Source organism: Salvelinus namaycush, chromosome 31, assembly GCF_016432855.1.
Source record: "Salvelinus namaycush isolate Seneca chromosome 31, SaNama_1.0, whole genome shotgun sequence".
Taxonomy (NCBI): Eukaryota; Metazoa; Chordata; class Actinopteri; order Salmoniformes; family Salmonidae; genus Salvelinus; species Salvelinus namaycush.
The window spans coordinates 48,026,719-48,042,719 of NC_052337.1; the positions used below are offsets into that span (position 1 = coordinate 48,026,719).

Genomic DNA, 16,001 nt, shown 5'->3' on the forward strand with positions numbered 1-16,001 from the left:
ACATGGATAATTGTTTATGACTTCAAATTATTTTATCAAGCTCTTTTATGCACCATTATGAAGCAAGGATCTGGGTGAATTTTAGGCTGTCTGCCCATAACCTGTGTGAGTAGCAAGACAGCCAACCCTGGGGTCACGTGGGAAGCAAACAGCCCGAAGCGGGGACCGGCTAACCTGAACTTGTCCAATAACAAACGCTCGTTTTAATTGCAAAGCGTTTTCTACAGTGTGCACTAATGAATACAACACGGTTACTTTTCCTCTCAATCAGGCAGAAACAATAACCCTATTGTCACACGTGTTGAAGGGAGAACAGCAGACATTGCGTTGTGACCAATCAACATTCGCTTAGCGCAGAAGCGCGACCTTCTCACCACCCTACAAATATCCACTGGCATTATTCTAGCCGTTTATTACACCTTCACCACCCCGGATTGCAGACGACATCCTTTTATTGTGAAAGATCTCAGTACTTAGCATACATCCCTTTTCTTGCAATGACTTAAAACTAAGAAGAGTAAAGAAGTGATTACCATTATAGTCGACTAGAATAAACAGATACAATCGGTAACTAATACAGAATCCAAGTTCTACCACTTTACAAGTTACAGAAAAACGGAAAAACTGACCACAAACCACAAAGGAGGACAACAAAGTCAACTTTGACGATGTTTTGTTCTTAATGTATGCACGTGAACTGAAGGAACTTGAAGATAAAAGCGCACCCGGCTCAGTTGCCACATTTCAACGGTATTGTCCTCTTCTTGCTGTGTTACAACTTTTACGCGCTGTTGTCCTGCATCATGACTCAAAGATCTTGTGCTGTATATGGAGTTGGGATTGTCAGCGCTCATCTGCTGTTCATCGGGATTGGCTTGTTTGTGGCTCAAGTATTTCAAACTGTAATACATAACCGGTTAAAAAAGGTAAGTCAACCAGAATGCAAAAGTTTTTATAACTTTTCATGTTATATTTGCACGTCAAATATTCCACAGGTGCCACCGCCTAATGAGACAATCATAAATACAGGTTAGCAACTGCAAATCATCGTGCACCAATCTGTCCGAATAATTTTGCTTGGGGTACCGAGAACAAAGTAGCTTAGTACACCCCTGTGTGAAGTTCTCCAACAAACTGCAGCTGACGTTTTCTCAGAATCAATGCATAGATCACTGAGTTTTAGGGGATCTATCCAAACCAGGCTGGTCTCATAGACTAGATGTCACATAATTAATGAAAATCCGGTTCTGTCAATTTAGTATGATATGTTACACTTGGTATGGTTACATAAGACAGTCTATCTGTCTGTCTCTGTCTGTTTGTCTGTCTGTGTCTGTTTGTCTGTCTGTGTCTACATGTCAGACAGACAGAAGAGGGAGAGAGAGGAGGGAGAGAGAGAAACAGTGATTAGAGGAGGGGGAGAGAGGAAAGAAGGAGGGGGAGATAATGGATGGGGGAGGAGAGAGAGAAAAGGCAGGGAGAGAGGGAGAAGGAGGGAGGGGAGAGAGACTCAAGAGACAGGCAGAGAAGGGAGACAGATGAAAGGAGGGGGAGGGAAAGAAGGGAGAGTGAGGGAGGTGGAGAGAGCGAGAGAGGGTGAGAGGTGGCAGGTGTGAAAGAAGGGGGAGGAAGAGAGAAGATAATGAGGGAGGGAGGGATAAAGAGGAGCTAGAGAGTAAGACAGACAAGAAAAATGTTAACCCTGCGACAGTCATCTTTTTGCATTGACTGCAACGTACTGAGAAAAATATCAGCTACCGTGACATTACCTTTTTGCAAAACCATGTCAGGATGACGTTTTCCTATTATATCATGTTGGAGTGTAAAGCGATACAGCACAAATGAAAGGATGGTGGAAGGGTAGGCATATAACACGAACGTGTAGCAACCCAAAGGTTGTGTGTTCAAATATCATCACGGACAACTTTAGCTTTTAGCAACTTTGCAACTTCTTAGCAGGTTAGCTTCCCGTGACCTGAACCTTAACCCTTTAACCCTTTAACCTAACTCCTAACCTTAACCCTAACACTTAACCCCTAACCCATAGCCTAGCAAACATTAGCCACCCTAGCTAATGTTAGCCACAACAAATTGGAATTTGCAACATATACGTATTTCAAATTCGTAACATATTGTATGAATTGCAATTCGTAACATATCATACAAATTGGAATTTGTAACATAACATACGAAATGGTTGGTGAATATCCACAAATTAATACATCCATATGTAACATATCATACTAATTTGAGTGTCCCTGATTTTCGTTCACTATGTTACATCTACCTCTGAGTCCAGGTTGTCCATACCAAAGTATGAGAATTGGGAAATTATTTTATTAAGCATACCTACCTATTCAGAATAATTGCTCTCTAAGATAACAGATCTGAGACCAGCCTTTCCTTACTGAAATTTAAATTGTTCACTGAAATGATCAGTGCTCATTGATCATCAACCAGTCCATTCTGCCATTTAGTGCCTAGCCTATTCATTCCAATGAGTGTATTATCCTTTCAATGCAGCTCTGTTTGAAAATCAAACCCATAATAAGAACGTTGGTAGATATGTCACTACAATGATGGAATTGTATGTTGTTCACACAGCTGCTACACTAAAATATGGTATTTCAGCCTAGCAGGGAAGAGGGAAAGTAGGCTGTGTCAACATTTATCTCTAGGGAATGAGCATAATATGTGTACATATTTTGTACTACTTTTATGTTTAAACAAATAGGCTACTGCAATTGTATTTTGCCAAATACTTAGATTTTGGATATCCTGGGTGTGGCAGGGGCACATTGACGTTGACAATGAGGGAAGGTAGCATGTGAATATGTATTAGAGAACCCCTTCATCATCATTACACAATCTTAGTTTGTGTTTCCAGTCAATCTTCTTGTCTAAAGGGTCCACGTTGACACACTAAACTATCTAGGAAGCCTAACAAGCAAAATAGTGGGTCGTCTAATTTAAAAATACAGCTTTGAGTCCTTTGTTGACAATAGCATTCAGTCCTCGATATGATAAACCTTTGTTGTGACATGACATGTCATTGTTGTTATTGTTGTTGTGATAAGTACTGTTCAAAATCACTGAGTGTCTTCTATGTGTGGCTTTAACGGGGCTGTGTTATGGTCATGGGTGCTTGCATGTGTTCCTCTTAATCTTTTCCATGTTCTCGTTTAAGCAGCTCAGTCAGAAGCATTTTCCTGAGCTGGATAAATTAAGAAGGAGATACAGTGCCTTCAGAAAGTATTCATACCACTTGACATATTACATATTTTGTTGTGTTACAGCCTGAATTCAAAATGGATGAAATAGTTTTTTTTTCTCAACCATCTACACACAATACCCCATAATGGCAAAGTGAAAACATTTAAAAATGTGTTGCAACATTTATTTAAAATTTGAGCTTTCCACACTTGGATTGTGCAACATTTGCCGATTATTCATGAAAAAATTCTTCATGCTCTGTCAAAATGGTTTTTGATCAATACTAGATAAACATTTTTCAGGTCTTGCCATAGATTTTCAAGTAGATTTGTCAAAACTGTAATTCGGCCACTTGGGAACGTTCACTGTCTTCTTGGTAAGCAACTCCAGTGTAGATTTCGCCCTGTGTTTTCTGAGTGGCCGAATTGTCCTGAAAGGTGATTTAATATCCTAGTGTCTGGTGGAAAGCAGGCTGAACCAGGTTTTCCTCTAGGATTTTGCTAGCTGGCTAATGTTTTTGCATCTGGACACAGTAGCAGCTTTTTTGTTTCACCTTGCTGCCATTTCCTGATCTTCTGAGAACATTATTTGAGGAGTCGCCTGAAGCGTGAGAGGAATGGGAGATACAGGAATACAGCAGTGCTGATTCAGAGGGCTCGTAGTGAGGACGACTGGCTACTATTCTGAACTTTGTGTGGTGAGCTTTCTTGCACCCAGAGCTGCTGAGGCATCACCCAAGTGGGTGCTACACAGAGTGGAAGAGGAGAAGTACAGTGGCTATAAGACACAGGCTGGTTCCCAGACTTGCCCTCTGCAATCTTGCAGAGGGCAAGGGCATCAGCAGACTCCATCACCATCATCTACCCTCCTCTGACCAGCTCTCTTCGCTCAAGCCATGAACTGACCCTCTCCATCTTCGGAGGATGCAACTTTCAAAGACTTGGCTTCTATTGGTTGACTTGTCATGATATATTGCTTGTTAATTTTTGCTCTTGAAGCGCTTTGAGATTCAATTGGGTGACAGACCAGGGTTATAGATCTTAGGAGTTAGCCAATTGGGTGAGAGACAAGCGTAAAATAAGCCCGATGTGAACTAGTAGTAACAGTTGTGCCACCCTGACATACCATCCCAGGTGCATCTGTCTTTCCATAAACAAATAATACATAAGAAATGTTGTCAGATAATTAGGCTAGTCTTCTCCCCCTGACCTAAATCTACAGTATTACCCCTGTTTACCGTGAGGTATGCAGAGGTTATGCCAGCCAGGCAAGCAATGGTCCTTTACTCACTATCCTGATGTGAGATACACACAACACACACACAACACACACACTGTCCTGATGTGACGGACCTGACCAAGAATAGACCACACAAATCTGGACTTTATCTCATGAGAGAATGTTACAAAATGTGGATGTTGAAACAACAAATGTTTGTTTAGCCTCTAGTGTTTGTTTAATTAGGTTACTCATTAAAGGGGTGTGTCCCAAATGGCACCCTATTCCCTATAAAGTGCACTACTACCCTATGGGCCCTGGTCAAAAGTAGTACAATATAAAGTGTGTCATTTGGGATGCAGACATTGTGCACTGAGTGACTGTGTGATGCTGAGGGATGGCCAGGAAAAACATACTGGAAATGCAACAGGTGCACAGACACAAACGCACATACGCACGCACGCGCACACAAACTTGTTATTGTCTTGGACCTCTCGGCATAGTGGAGAGACCACTCCTCATATCAACTCATGGCTTGAAAGAGGGTAATGGGAATATGGAATAAGGTGCCATTTGGGACAGAACCGAGCTCATAACTCAAACCACAGAAACCCTTCTGAACTCAGTAGTAGGCCCTCTTTGTGTGGTAAGCCTCTTTCACACAGTATGGTAGGCTGGCTTATTGGGTAACAGCGAGAGCTGTGGCACCCAATTCCCTATATAGTGATCTGCTTTTGACCAGATCTGGTCAAAAGTAGTGCACTGTATAGGGAATGGGACGCACCCTGAAGTGTTTGGCAGCTCCACAGTCCCTATTTGGGTCACTGTAGTAAAGGATCACGATCGGCCAACTAGAGAGGTGACCTTAGCCTAGACCAGAACAATGCCCACCAACATGTTTGAGATGGCTGTGTAGAGAAGGAAATGTATGAATGCATTTGGTTTTAACCCCCACAGCTTGTCAACATGAAGAAAGACCTCAACATCAAAGCCTACATGTTACATCTGCACCAAAAAAAATATTATATATTTTTCATAGAATGTTGCGTGAAAAGAACAACCCTGACTGAGGTTGATCATCTTCTATGCTGTGTTTATTTACTTTTATTTGACCTTTATTTAACTAGGCAAGTCACTCCTATCTAAGATGACAGGCACATTATCCTGAGCAACTCAGCTGGTCGTTTTGTCGTTGGAGAGGTTGAGAGGGCATATCTTCACCCCTCACCCACTGGTGGCTTGGGTCTTTGTCCCTGTGCTGGGGTAATTGTGCCATCCATAATTGTGCTGGGGTAATTGTGACATCCACTGGGTCTCTCTCTCTCTCTCTGTTTGTGTGTTCAGACCAGAGGTCAGTGCCATGGAGCTCACCAATCACATGATCAACACACACAAATTATAGTGTCTCTCTCAGTCAGCTTGGCTGGTGAAAGGATTTCCATTGGTTACCGTAGACAAAGAGAGGGCCTTTCCCCTCCATCCCTCTACCACTCCTCCCCTCCATCGCCACACCCCAGGGAGGCATGTTTTTGTTTTCTTGCAGCCATGAAGTTCAAAGTTAGGAAGGAACTTTCAATTTCAAAACTTTGGATGTGCTGCTCTAGCAGTTAAAGAGTTATGATTGAGGTAAATAAGTATCCTTCCATGGGAAGCCACCTAATAGCCACCTTGACTTTTTCCATATTTTGTTACATTAATGCCTTCCTCTAAAATAGATTAAATCGTTTTTTCCCCCATCATCAATCTACACACAATACCCCATAATGACAAAGCAAAAACAACCTTAAATATCACATTTACATAAGTTTTACTCAGTACTTTGTTGAAGCACCTTTGGCAACGATTACTGCCTCGAGTCTTATTGGGTATGACGCTACAAGCTTGTCACACCTGTATTTGGGGAGATTATCCCATTCTTCTCTGCAGGTTGGATGCGGAGCGTCACTGCACAGCTATTTTCAGGTCTCTCCAGAAATGTTCGATCGGGTTCAAGTTTGGGCTCTGGCTGGGCCACAGGGATGGTGCCAGGTTTCCTCGAGACATGACGCTTGGCATCCAGGCCAAAGAGTTCAATCTTGGTTTCATCAGACCAGAGAATCTTATTTCTCATGGTCTGAGAGTCCTTTAGGTGCCTTTTGGCAAACTCCAAGTGGGCTGTCATGTGCCTTTTACCCGAGGAGTGGCTTTCGTCTGGCCACTCTACCATAAAGGTGTGATTGGTGGAGTACTGCAGAGATGGGTATCCTTCTGGATGGAGGCCACTGTGTTCTTCAGGACCTTCAATGCTGCAGACATTTTTTGGTGCCCTTCCCCAGATCTGTGCCTCGACACAATCCTGTCTCTGAGCTCTATGGACAATTCCTTCGACCTCATGGCTTGGTTTTTGATCTGAAATGCACTGTCAACTGTGGAACCTTATATAGACAGGTGTGTGCCTTTCCAAATAGTATAAATAAATGTATGTCCAATCAATTGAATTTACCACATTGGTGGACTCCAATCAAGTTGTAGAAACATCTCAAGGATAATCAATGGAAACAGGATGCACCTGAGCTCAAATTTGAGTCTCCTAGCAAAGAGTCTGAATACTAATGTAAGGTATTTCTGTTTTTTTATCTTGAATAAATGTGCAAAAAAAATCTAAAACCTGTTTTCGCTTTGTCATTATGGGGTATTGTGTGTAGATTGATGAGATTTAAAAAAAATGTAATCTATTTTAGAATAAGGCTGTAACATAACACAAGGTGTAAAAAGGGAAGGGGTCTGAATACTTCCCGAATGCACTGTATACCAGCGTAAATCAAATATTGACATGGTTGAGCATCATAGATGTTCACATCAGTGGAGCTGATGTTAAGAAGTTACTTTAGGATTCAGTCCTGAATCCTCATACTTTGTATCAAAGTTTATACTTGTTGACTGCAAAAGTAGTTTTGAAATCGGAACTGAATCACATTACATTTCACTGTTTCACTGTATAGTGAAATGAGAACAGTGAGCTATTGGAACTGCAACCTGATCAAACAGTAACAGTAATATTTGTGTATGGCCATTACAGGAAATCCAAATAAAAATCAATATAAATTACAGGTTGTAATGCAACAAAATAGGAAAAACGCCAAGGGGGATGAATACTTTTGCAAGGCACTGTAACGCTGCAGATAGCAATACTGGTTGATTTGAAAAGTCATAGTCAATCGAGCAATATTATTATAATTATTTTTTATTTATTTTTTTATCTTTAATTTACAATCTGTAGAAGCTATGAGAATAGAAAGGTTCAGTACTTTTGTGAAGCATCACGGCACAGTTGAAAAATATATGGCAAATACAAATCCAAAATTGATGGTGTTAAGAGATAGATGGGAGGGGTTGAATGGAGCTGAAGGGTGGGACTAATAAAAACAAGATAACCGATGTAAAATATACGGGATTTGTAAAATGTACAGTTGAAGTCGGACGTTTACATACACCTTAGCCAAATACATTTAAACTCAGTTTTTCACAATTCCTGACATTTAATCCGAGTAAAAAGTCCCTGTCTTAGGTCAGTTAGGATCATGACTTTATTTTAAGAATGTGAAATGTCAGAATAATAGTAGAGAGAATTATTTATTTCAGCTTGCATTTCTTTCATCACATTCCCAGTGGGTCAAAAGTTTACATACACTCAATTAGTATTTGGTAGCATTGCCTTTAAATTATTTAACTTGCGTCAAATGTTTTGGTTAGCCTTCCACAAGATTCCCACAATTAGTTGGGTGAATTTTGGCACATTCCTCCTGACAGGGCTGGTGTAACGGAGTCAGGTTTGTAGAACTCCTTGCTCACGCACCCTTTTCAGTTCTGCCCACAAATTTTCTGTAGGATTGAGGTCAGAGCTTTGTGATGGCCACTCCAATACCTTGACTTTGTTGTCCTTAACCATTTTGCCACAACTTTGGAAGTATGCTTGGGGTCATTGTCCATTTGAAAGACCCATTTGCGACCAAGCTTTAACTTCCGTACTGATGTCCTGAGATGTTGCTTCAATATATCCACATAATTTTCCATCCTCATGATGCCGTCTATTTTGAGAAATGCACCAGACCCTCCTGCAGCAAAGCACCCTCACAACATGATGCTGCCACCCCCGTGCTTCACGGTTGGGATGGCGTTCTTCGGCTTGCAAGCCTCTCCCTTTTTCCTCCAAACATAACGATGGTCATTATGGCCAAACAGTTATATTTTTATTTCATCAGACCAGAAGACATTTCTCCAAACGTGCGATCTTTGTCCCCATGTGCAGTTGCAAACCGTAATCTGGCTTTTTTGTGGCGGTTTTGGAGCAGACGCTTCTTCTTTGCTGAGCGGCCTTTCAGGTTATGTCGATATAGGACTCGTTTTACTGTGGATTTAGATACTTTTGTACCTGTTTCTTCCAGCATCTTCACAAGGTCCTTTGCTATTGTTCTGGGATTGATTTGCACTTTTCGCACCAAAGTACGTTCATCTCTAGGAGACAGAACGTGTCTCCTTCCTGAGCTGTATGACGGCTGCGTGGTCCCATGGTGTTTATACTTGCATACTACAGCAAATGAAAGACAGGCATCTTGTGATTCCAGCCAATATTTCCGATTTCTTAAGTGTTTTACAGCGAAAACACAATATAGCATTATATTAGCTTACCACAATAGCCAGAAACACAAGCCATTTACCAGCAGCAAAAGTTAGCGATCGTAACAAACCAGCAAAAGATATATAATTTTTGACTAACCTTGATAAGCTTTATCAGATGACAGTCCTATAACATCAGGTTATACATACACTTATGTTTTGTTCGAAAATGTGCATATTTAGAGCTGAAATCAGTGGTTATACATTGTGCTAACGTAGCATCTTTTTCCCACAACGTCCGGATATTTTTCTGACACTCACATATTCTGACCAAATAACTATTCATAAACATTACTAAAAAATACATGTTGTATAGGAAATGATAGATACACTAGTTCTTAATGCAATCGCCGTGTTAGAATTCTAAAAATAACTTCATTACGATATGCAGTTTACGTTATGGCGAGAGCGTGCCCAAAACCTGGCCGCAAACTACTAGTACACATGTACGATAGATATATGAAATAACATCATAAAATGGGTCCTACTTTTGATGATCTTCCATCAGAATGTTGTACAAGGGGTCCTTTGTCCAGAACAATCGTTGTTTCGTTGTTTGGATTTAGAATGTCCTCTTCTCCAGTCAATTAGCACGGAAAGCTAGCAAAGTGGTGCGAAGCTCTCCTTCCTGAACATACGCAGACAAAGCAACACGCCTAACGTCCCGAAAAAATGTCAATAATCTAATAAAACTATATTGAAAAAACATACTTTACGATGATATTGTCACATGTATCAAATAGAATCAAAGCCGGAGATATTAGTCGTCTATAACGACAGCTGTACAGAAGGCAATACCAGGTCACTTCTCGCGCGTTCCAGAAAACAGGAAATTGGGGTCACGTCATGCCAAGAGCTTTTATTCAACCTCAGATCATGTTATACACTCCATTTCTTCTCTCACTGCCTGTCGACATCTAGTGGAAGACGTATGAAGTGCATGTATACTAATAAATATCAAGGACATTTATAGGCAGGCCCTAGAACAGAGCATCGATTTCAGATTTTCCACTTCCTGTCAGGAAGTTTGCTGCAAAATGAGTTCTGTTTTACTCACAGATATAATTCAAACGGTTTTAGAAACTAGAGAGTGTTTTCTATCCAATAGTAATAATAATATGCATATTGTACGAGCAAGAATTGAGTACGAGGCCGTTTGAAATGGGCACCTTTTATCCAGGCTACTCAATACTGCCCCTGCAGCCCAAAGAGGTTAAACTCTTAGACTATCGATACCGACAGAATAACAACAAGTCTTTGATATTAATTACTAGTCTGCAGCTAGGAATTCGGTATCATTGAACGCGAAGAACGACAACCACCGAAACATCCATTCTACAACACGATTGAATGTCACTCTGAACTATCCACTATAACCACGACAGAGAGCGAGAGAGACAGGACGAAACTCTCCAACAGAAACAAACTTTTCACCAGCGATCAAGACGACACACTGAGCGTAAATATATATATTGATTGCAATTGTTCCCGAATGAGTGAGCGTTCATGTGCAAAGGATTAGCATTTCAATTGTTATAATTATGAATTTTGTAGTGTCTCATCTCAGTCGACCCCCACTTCCCTTTGGTCTAACAAGCCGCCATGCCCACTAGGGCCGATTCTCCTATCATTTCTTGTAACCACATTTAATTTGTTTGTTTGTTTGTTTGTGCAGTTCTGTGACTTACTTAGTTAGTAATAAATAAATGATTTAAGACAATTGATGTATGGATGACTCATAGTGAAGAATGGGTTCGTGCAGATAACCAACAATTTACGACGTTTGGAATGAGACTAACGTGAGGTAAAGTAAATAATTCATTAATTCGTAGAATAATTGATCAGATAAAATATCTGAAAAGTTATTTTAGGAAATGATAACTTTGTAATCTGAATATTTTTCCTTGGTGCCCCAACGTCCTAGTTAATTAGTTACGTTATTAATCAGTTGATTGCGTAATAACTAATTACAGAGAATCTTTGATAAAAACTATCAGTCTTCAGTTAATGATAGTAAAGACACGACAATGTCCTAACCGACTTGCCAAAACTATAGTTTGTTAATAAGAAACCTCTAACGAGTCACCCTCCCGGATCCGGGATCCTGACACAGAGCTCCATTTTCAGAATTTTCACTTCCTGTTTGGAAGTTTGCTGCCAAATGAGTTCTGTTTTACTCACAGATATAATTCAAACAGTTTTAGAAACTTCAGAGTGTTTTCTATCCAATACTAATAATAATATGCATATTGTATGATCAAGAACAGAGTACAAGGCCGTTTAATTTGGGCACGATTTTTTCCCAAAGTGAAAACAGCGCCCCCTATTAAGAAGAAGTTAATAAGAAATTTGTGGAGCGGTTGAAAAACGAGTTTTAATGACTCCAACCTAAGTGTATGTAAACTTCCGACTTCAACTGCACCATGTTCTCACCGGCCTAAACACCAAAGAGCAGGCAACACAGAAGTTGATGTGCACAAAACAGACCACATAATTCAGAATTCTTCATATTCAAATTGACAACTGATGTAAAATGGGCTTTATAAAATACATTTGATTGATTGGTTCTATGTTTGTATCTTTCAGGAGATAACTCTGACAGAGGGCAGCCGTGTGTTTGAGACATGGAAGAACCCTCCTCCTCCCATCTTCATGCAGTACTTCTTTTTTAACGTCACCAACCCAGACGAGTTCCTGGCTGGAGCCAAGCCTTTCGTCTCTCAGGTTGGCCCTTACACATACAGGTAGGATTTGTGATGAATTGATGTGGTGTTCATAAAGACTTTTTGAATGATGTATGAAGTTCTAGTTTATCGCTCAGGTTGGCTCATACACCTACAGCTATATGTAGGCAAAGCACCAGCTATACTGATATTTTAAATCACCCTTTATGTAGTATGACATTGCTTATAAATGATATGTGAAGCATTTATGTGGTGCTTATAAAGCCTTTATGAAGCCATTATGAAGCCTTTAAGTTTAAAGTTTGCCCAAACTAGAGACGTTTTTTTAAGGGGAACGTATCTGCCCACCAAAAAAGCTATGTCCTGCTCCTTCCCTAACTTTTCCTAAATGTTTGTATTTTACACTGCTCATATCCGTGCTGTCCATGCATTCAGCACATGACCATTCGCACGGCAACATTTATTTGGCTGCTATAAGCAAAAACTAGTAACATAATAAACAAAAAACTGAAATATGCTCTTCTGTAGTCAATGGATGATAGGGCGCCAGAAACCAGATAGAAACTGATAATGGTGCACGTGACTTCAGTTAAGTTTTGGTCCGCCGATGTTGAAACCAAGTACTTGCTCAGTTGCTTTGCATTTCTGGGGGAAAAATCAACCAGGCCAGCGGTGAGTCTGAGTCTGAGTCTGAGACTGTGGTTTTGAGACTCGTGGAAGCAGAAATGTGACCATTGGCAACTTGTTCATACACTGGTGCATTTGTTTAGGAAAACAGCAAATCATTTCACCTGCACCTGGCTGATTATATTATTATTATCATCTTTTCGTTTCTACTTTTCAAAAGAAGCTGTAACTGGACTTTATTAATAATTACTATAAGTCTAAAACTAATCGAATCTACAAATAAAGTTGATAAAATTAATTACAGTCATGTTTTTATTGTAAGGGAAACGAAAATAGGCTATAGGCCTACGTTTTTACTAGGACTTTGTAGAATTATACAAAACATATCCTTGACTCTATCTAAGCAATCTTAATTCTTAGCCTTTTTGTTTTTCAATGTGTGTTTTAAAAGAGAGCTTATCGCCAAGTACTTATATTGGGGAACTTGCTTAATTTGTGTGCAAATATGTAGGTTCACAGGGTCAATATTACAAGACCGAGAGAACAACATAAACATGCTTTAATAAGCATTTAGCACTAGTTTAATAAGATCAGTAAGCAATTTTTGAATTGAGTTAAAACCATGCTGAAGGTCATAAATGGCCTGCTGTACTGAGGGGGCACAGGAGTAAATACTGTAACTGAATCATCCGTGTGGAGATGAATGTTAGAGGTTTTAACAGATAGACCAATATTATTTATATACATACTGAAGAGAACAGGGCCCAAAATCGACCCATGCAGCACACCTTTCGTAATATTGAGGAACTAGATTTGATACCGTCAGTAAGCTAGATACTGTAGTTTTTGAACCAATATAGGCCTATTTCAGACAACCTTTGAACAGGAAATGTGATGAAAGAAATAAAAGCTGAAATAAATCATTCTCTCTACTATTATTCTGACATTTCACATTCTTATGTTATATTATATTTTAACCACTATATTTTAGGAATGTGAAATGTCAGAATAATAGTAGAGAGAATGATTTATTTCAGCTTGCATTTCTTTCATCACATTCCCAGTGGGTCAGAAGTTTACATATACTCAATTAGTATTTGGTAGCATTGCCTTTAAATTGTTTAACTTGGGCCAAACGTTTTGGGTAGCCTTCCACAAGCTTCCCACAATAAGTTGGGCAAATTGTGGCCCATTCCTCCTGACAGAGCTGGTGTAACTGAGTCAGGTTTGTAGGCCTCCTTGCTTGCACACGCTTTTTAAGTTCTGCCCACATTTTCTATAGGATTGAGGTCAGGGCTTTGTGATGGCCACTCCTGTCACGCCCTGGCCATAGAGAGGCTTTTATTCTCTATTTTGGTTAGGCCAGGGTGTGACTAGGGTGGGCATTCTAGTTTCTTTATTTCTATGTTTCCTATTTCTTTGTGTTTGGCCGGGTGTGGTTCTCAATCAGAGGCAGCTGTCTGTCATTGTCTCTGATTGAGAATCATACTTAGGTAGCCTTTTTCCAACCTGGGTTTGTGGGTAGTTGTTTTCTGTTTAGTTTAGTTACATTACAGAACTGTTTGTTTGTCTCTTTGTTATATTTGTTCATGTGTTCTGATTTATTAAAATATTATGAACACGTACCACGCTGCGCTTTGGTCCACTCCTTCTTCATCAGACGAGCGTTACGACTCCAATACCTTGACTTTGTTGTCCTTAAGCCATTTTGCCACAACTTTGGAAGTATGCTTGGGATCATTGTCCATTTGGAAGACCCATTTGCAACCAAGCTTTAACTTCCTGACTGATGTCTTGAGATGTTGCTGCAATATAGATGCCCTAACCAACTTGCCAAAACTATAGTTTATTAACAAGAAATGTGTGGAGTGGTTGAAAAATGAGTTTTAATGACTCAGACCTAAGTGTATGTAAACTTCTGACTTCAACTGTAGCACATCATCTAAGACAAGTATAGCCACTGAAACAGTGTTATGTTCGTGTCTCAAACCAGAACGAGAAGTAAAAAATGTTCTTAGCAGAGAGTTGGCCAGGGTCTCTAAAAGTTTGGCAAGGCAAGATAGCTTGAAAATTGCACGTTAGTTGTCCAAGTCAGAAGGCTCTTGCCTTTATGTAGGGGGAGGACTTGTGCAATTGTCCAGATCTTAAGGATAGCCCTAGAAAAAAATAGTCAAGTAAAAATATAGGTTAATGAGTCTGCAATAAGTGGGTCAAACCGCAGCAGCAAAAAGGGATCAAGTGAGTCAGCCCCAGTGAATTTTTATTACATTGATCTTCAATAAGGCACTTAGTACATCATAGACATCAAATGGTTGAAAAGAAAATGAGGAATGTGGATCTGGGAATGTATCGTTCTTTGCAAACTGGCTCGATGTGAGCAAAGGACTCCCTCTACTCGAATCAGAGTTTTCAGAAGCTATTTCACAAAATAGGTGGCCCGCTGAGGAAAAGTGGTTATTAAAAGCACCACAAATGCCCATCTTATCTGTTATGGAACCAGAGGCTGTCATAACCTGCTGCGGTAATAAGGGGGTGGAGTTTTGTTTCAGATATTTGACTACCTTCCAGAAGGCAGCTGGATTCCCACTATTCTCAGATCCAAAGTTCAAGAAGTATGTTGATTTTGCTTTTCTAACCAGGGATAGACATCTATTTCTCAAGTGTCTGAAGGACTGCCCGTCAGACATATAATCAGTCAGCCTTAGTCCAAGCTCCTGTAATTTCTCTGATAGTTCATATGTAAACCAAGGATTAGCTTTATCCTTTACCCTTAGTTTATTAACCAGTCTATGCTTATCTGAAATTGAGTTGAGCAAATAAGTAAACCAATTTAGGGCCTGATCCAAGTCAGAGATATCTAACACAAAACTCCCCATTCACATAATCCCAGAACACAATTTAAATTCCTATAATTTCTCTTTGTAATAATGCGAGGCTGAGCTATAGGGAGCTTTTCATCTCTCATGCAGGCAACGGGACAATGGTCACTGAACACATTAGCAAAAATCCCCTTGGCTGTGTACTCATGAGGGGCGTTTTTGGCCTCATGGGTGGCCTCATGGGTGGAATGTTATTAATATCTTTCATAATTTCATAATTAATAAAGATTATTTTAAAATACTGGCAAAAATCTGGTGTTTCTATATCAAAAAGTTTTGTTATTTTTTTGTATTTTGTGATGTATATAAAGTGTAATATTTGGATGAAAACTCCAAATTAAATAAATGTCAACACTATATCTGACATGGTACAGGTGTTTCATTTTTTAAGCCCATAACCATGCGTGTGAGCAGGGGCCCCGCCAGGGATTTTGGGCCCTATGAAAAGATATCACATTGGGCCCCACCACCACAGGCCACACCAACCCTGAGCAATTGCTGTATCCACACACCTCCAAAACCCAATCGAATCATTCAAAGCTTTAAATAACTCTACCTTTGCAGGCTTGCAAATCTCTTGTTGTCCAATATTTACTGTACGATGTTTACTGACAGTGAGCTGTGAAAATATAACATTGCGCAGACATCCATGCAACATTCTGCATACAGTGGAATTCACTATTTGATGCAAGACTGATACCCTCAATTAGAAATGTGCTAAAGG

The 16,001-nt window shown here is 40.0% G+C and overlaps 1 protein-coding gene across 1 annotated transcript in view; it reads left to right on the forward strand.

Annotated features, from left to right (window-relative positions):
• The first annotated feature begins 386 nt into the window (after positions 1-386).
• LOC120025737 (lysosome membrane protein 2-like) overlaps positions 387-16,001 on the forward strand; it is a 67,700-nt gene continuing 52,085 nt past the window's right edge. The window contains exons 1-2 of the mRNA XM_038970335.1: positions 387-926; positions 11,674-11,831. Of these exons, the coding sequence (XP_038826263.1) occupies positions 804-926; positions 11,674-11,831 (281 nt within the window). The 5' untranslated portion in view covers positions 387-803. The remainder of the gene's footprint in view (positions 927-11,673; positions 11,832-16,001) is intronic.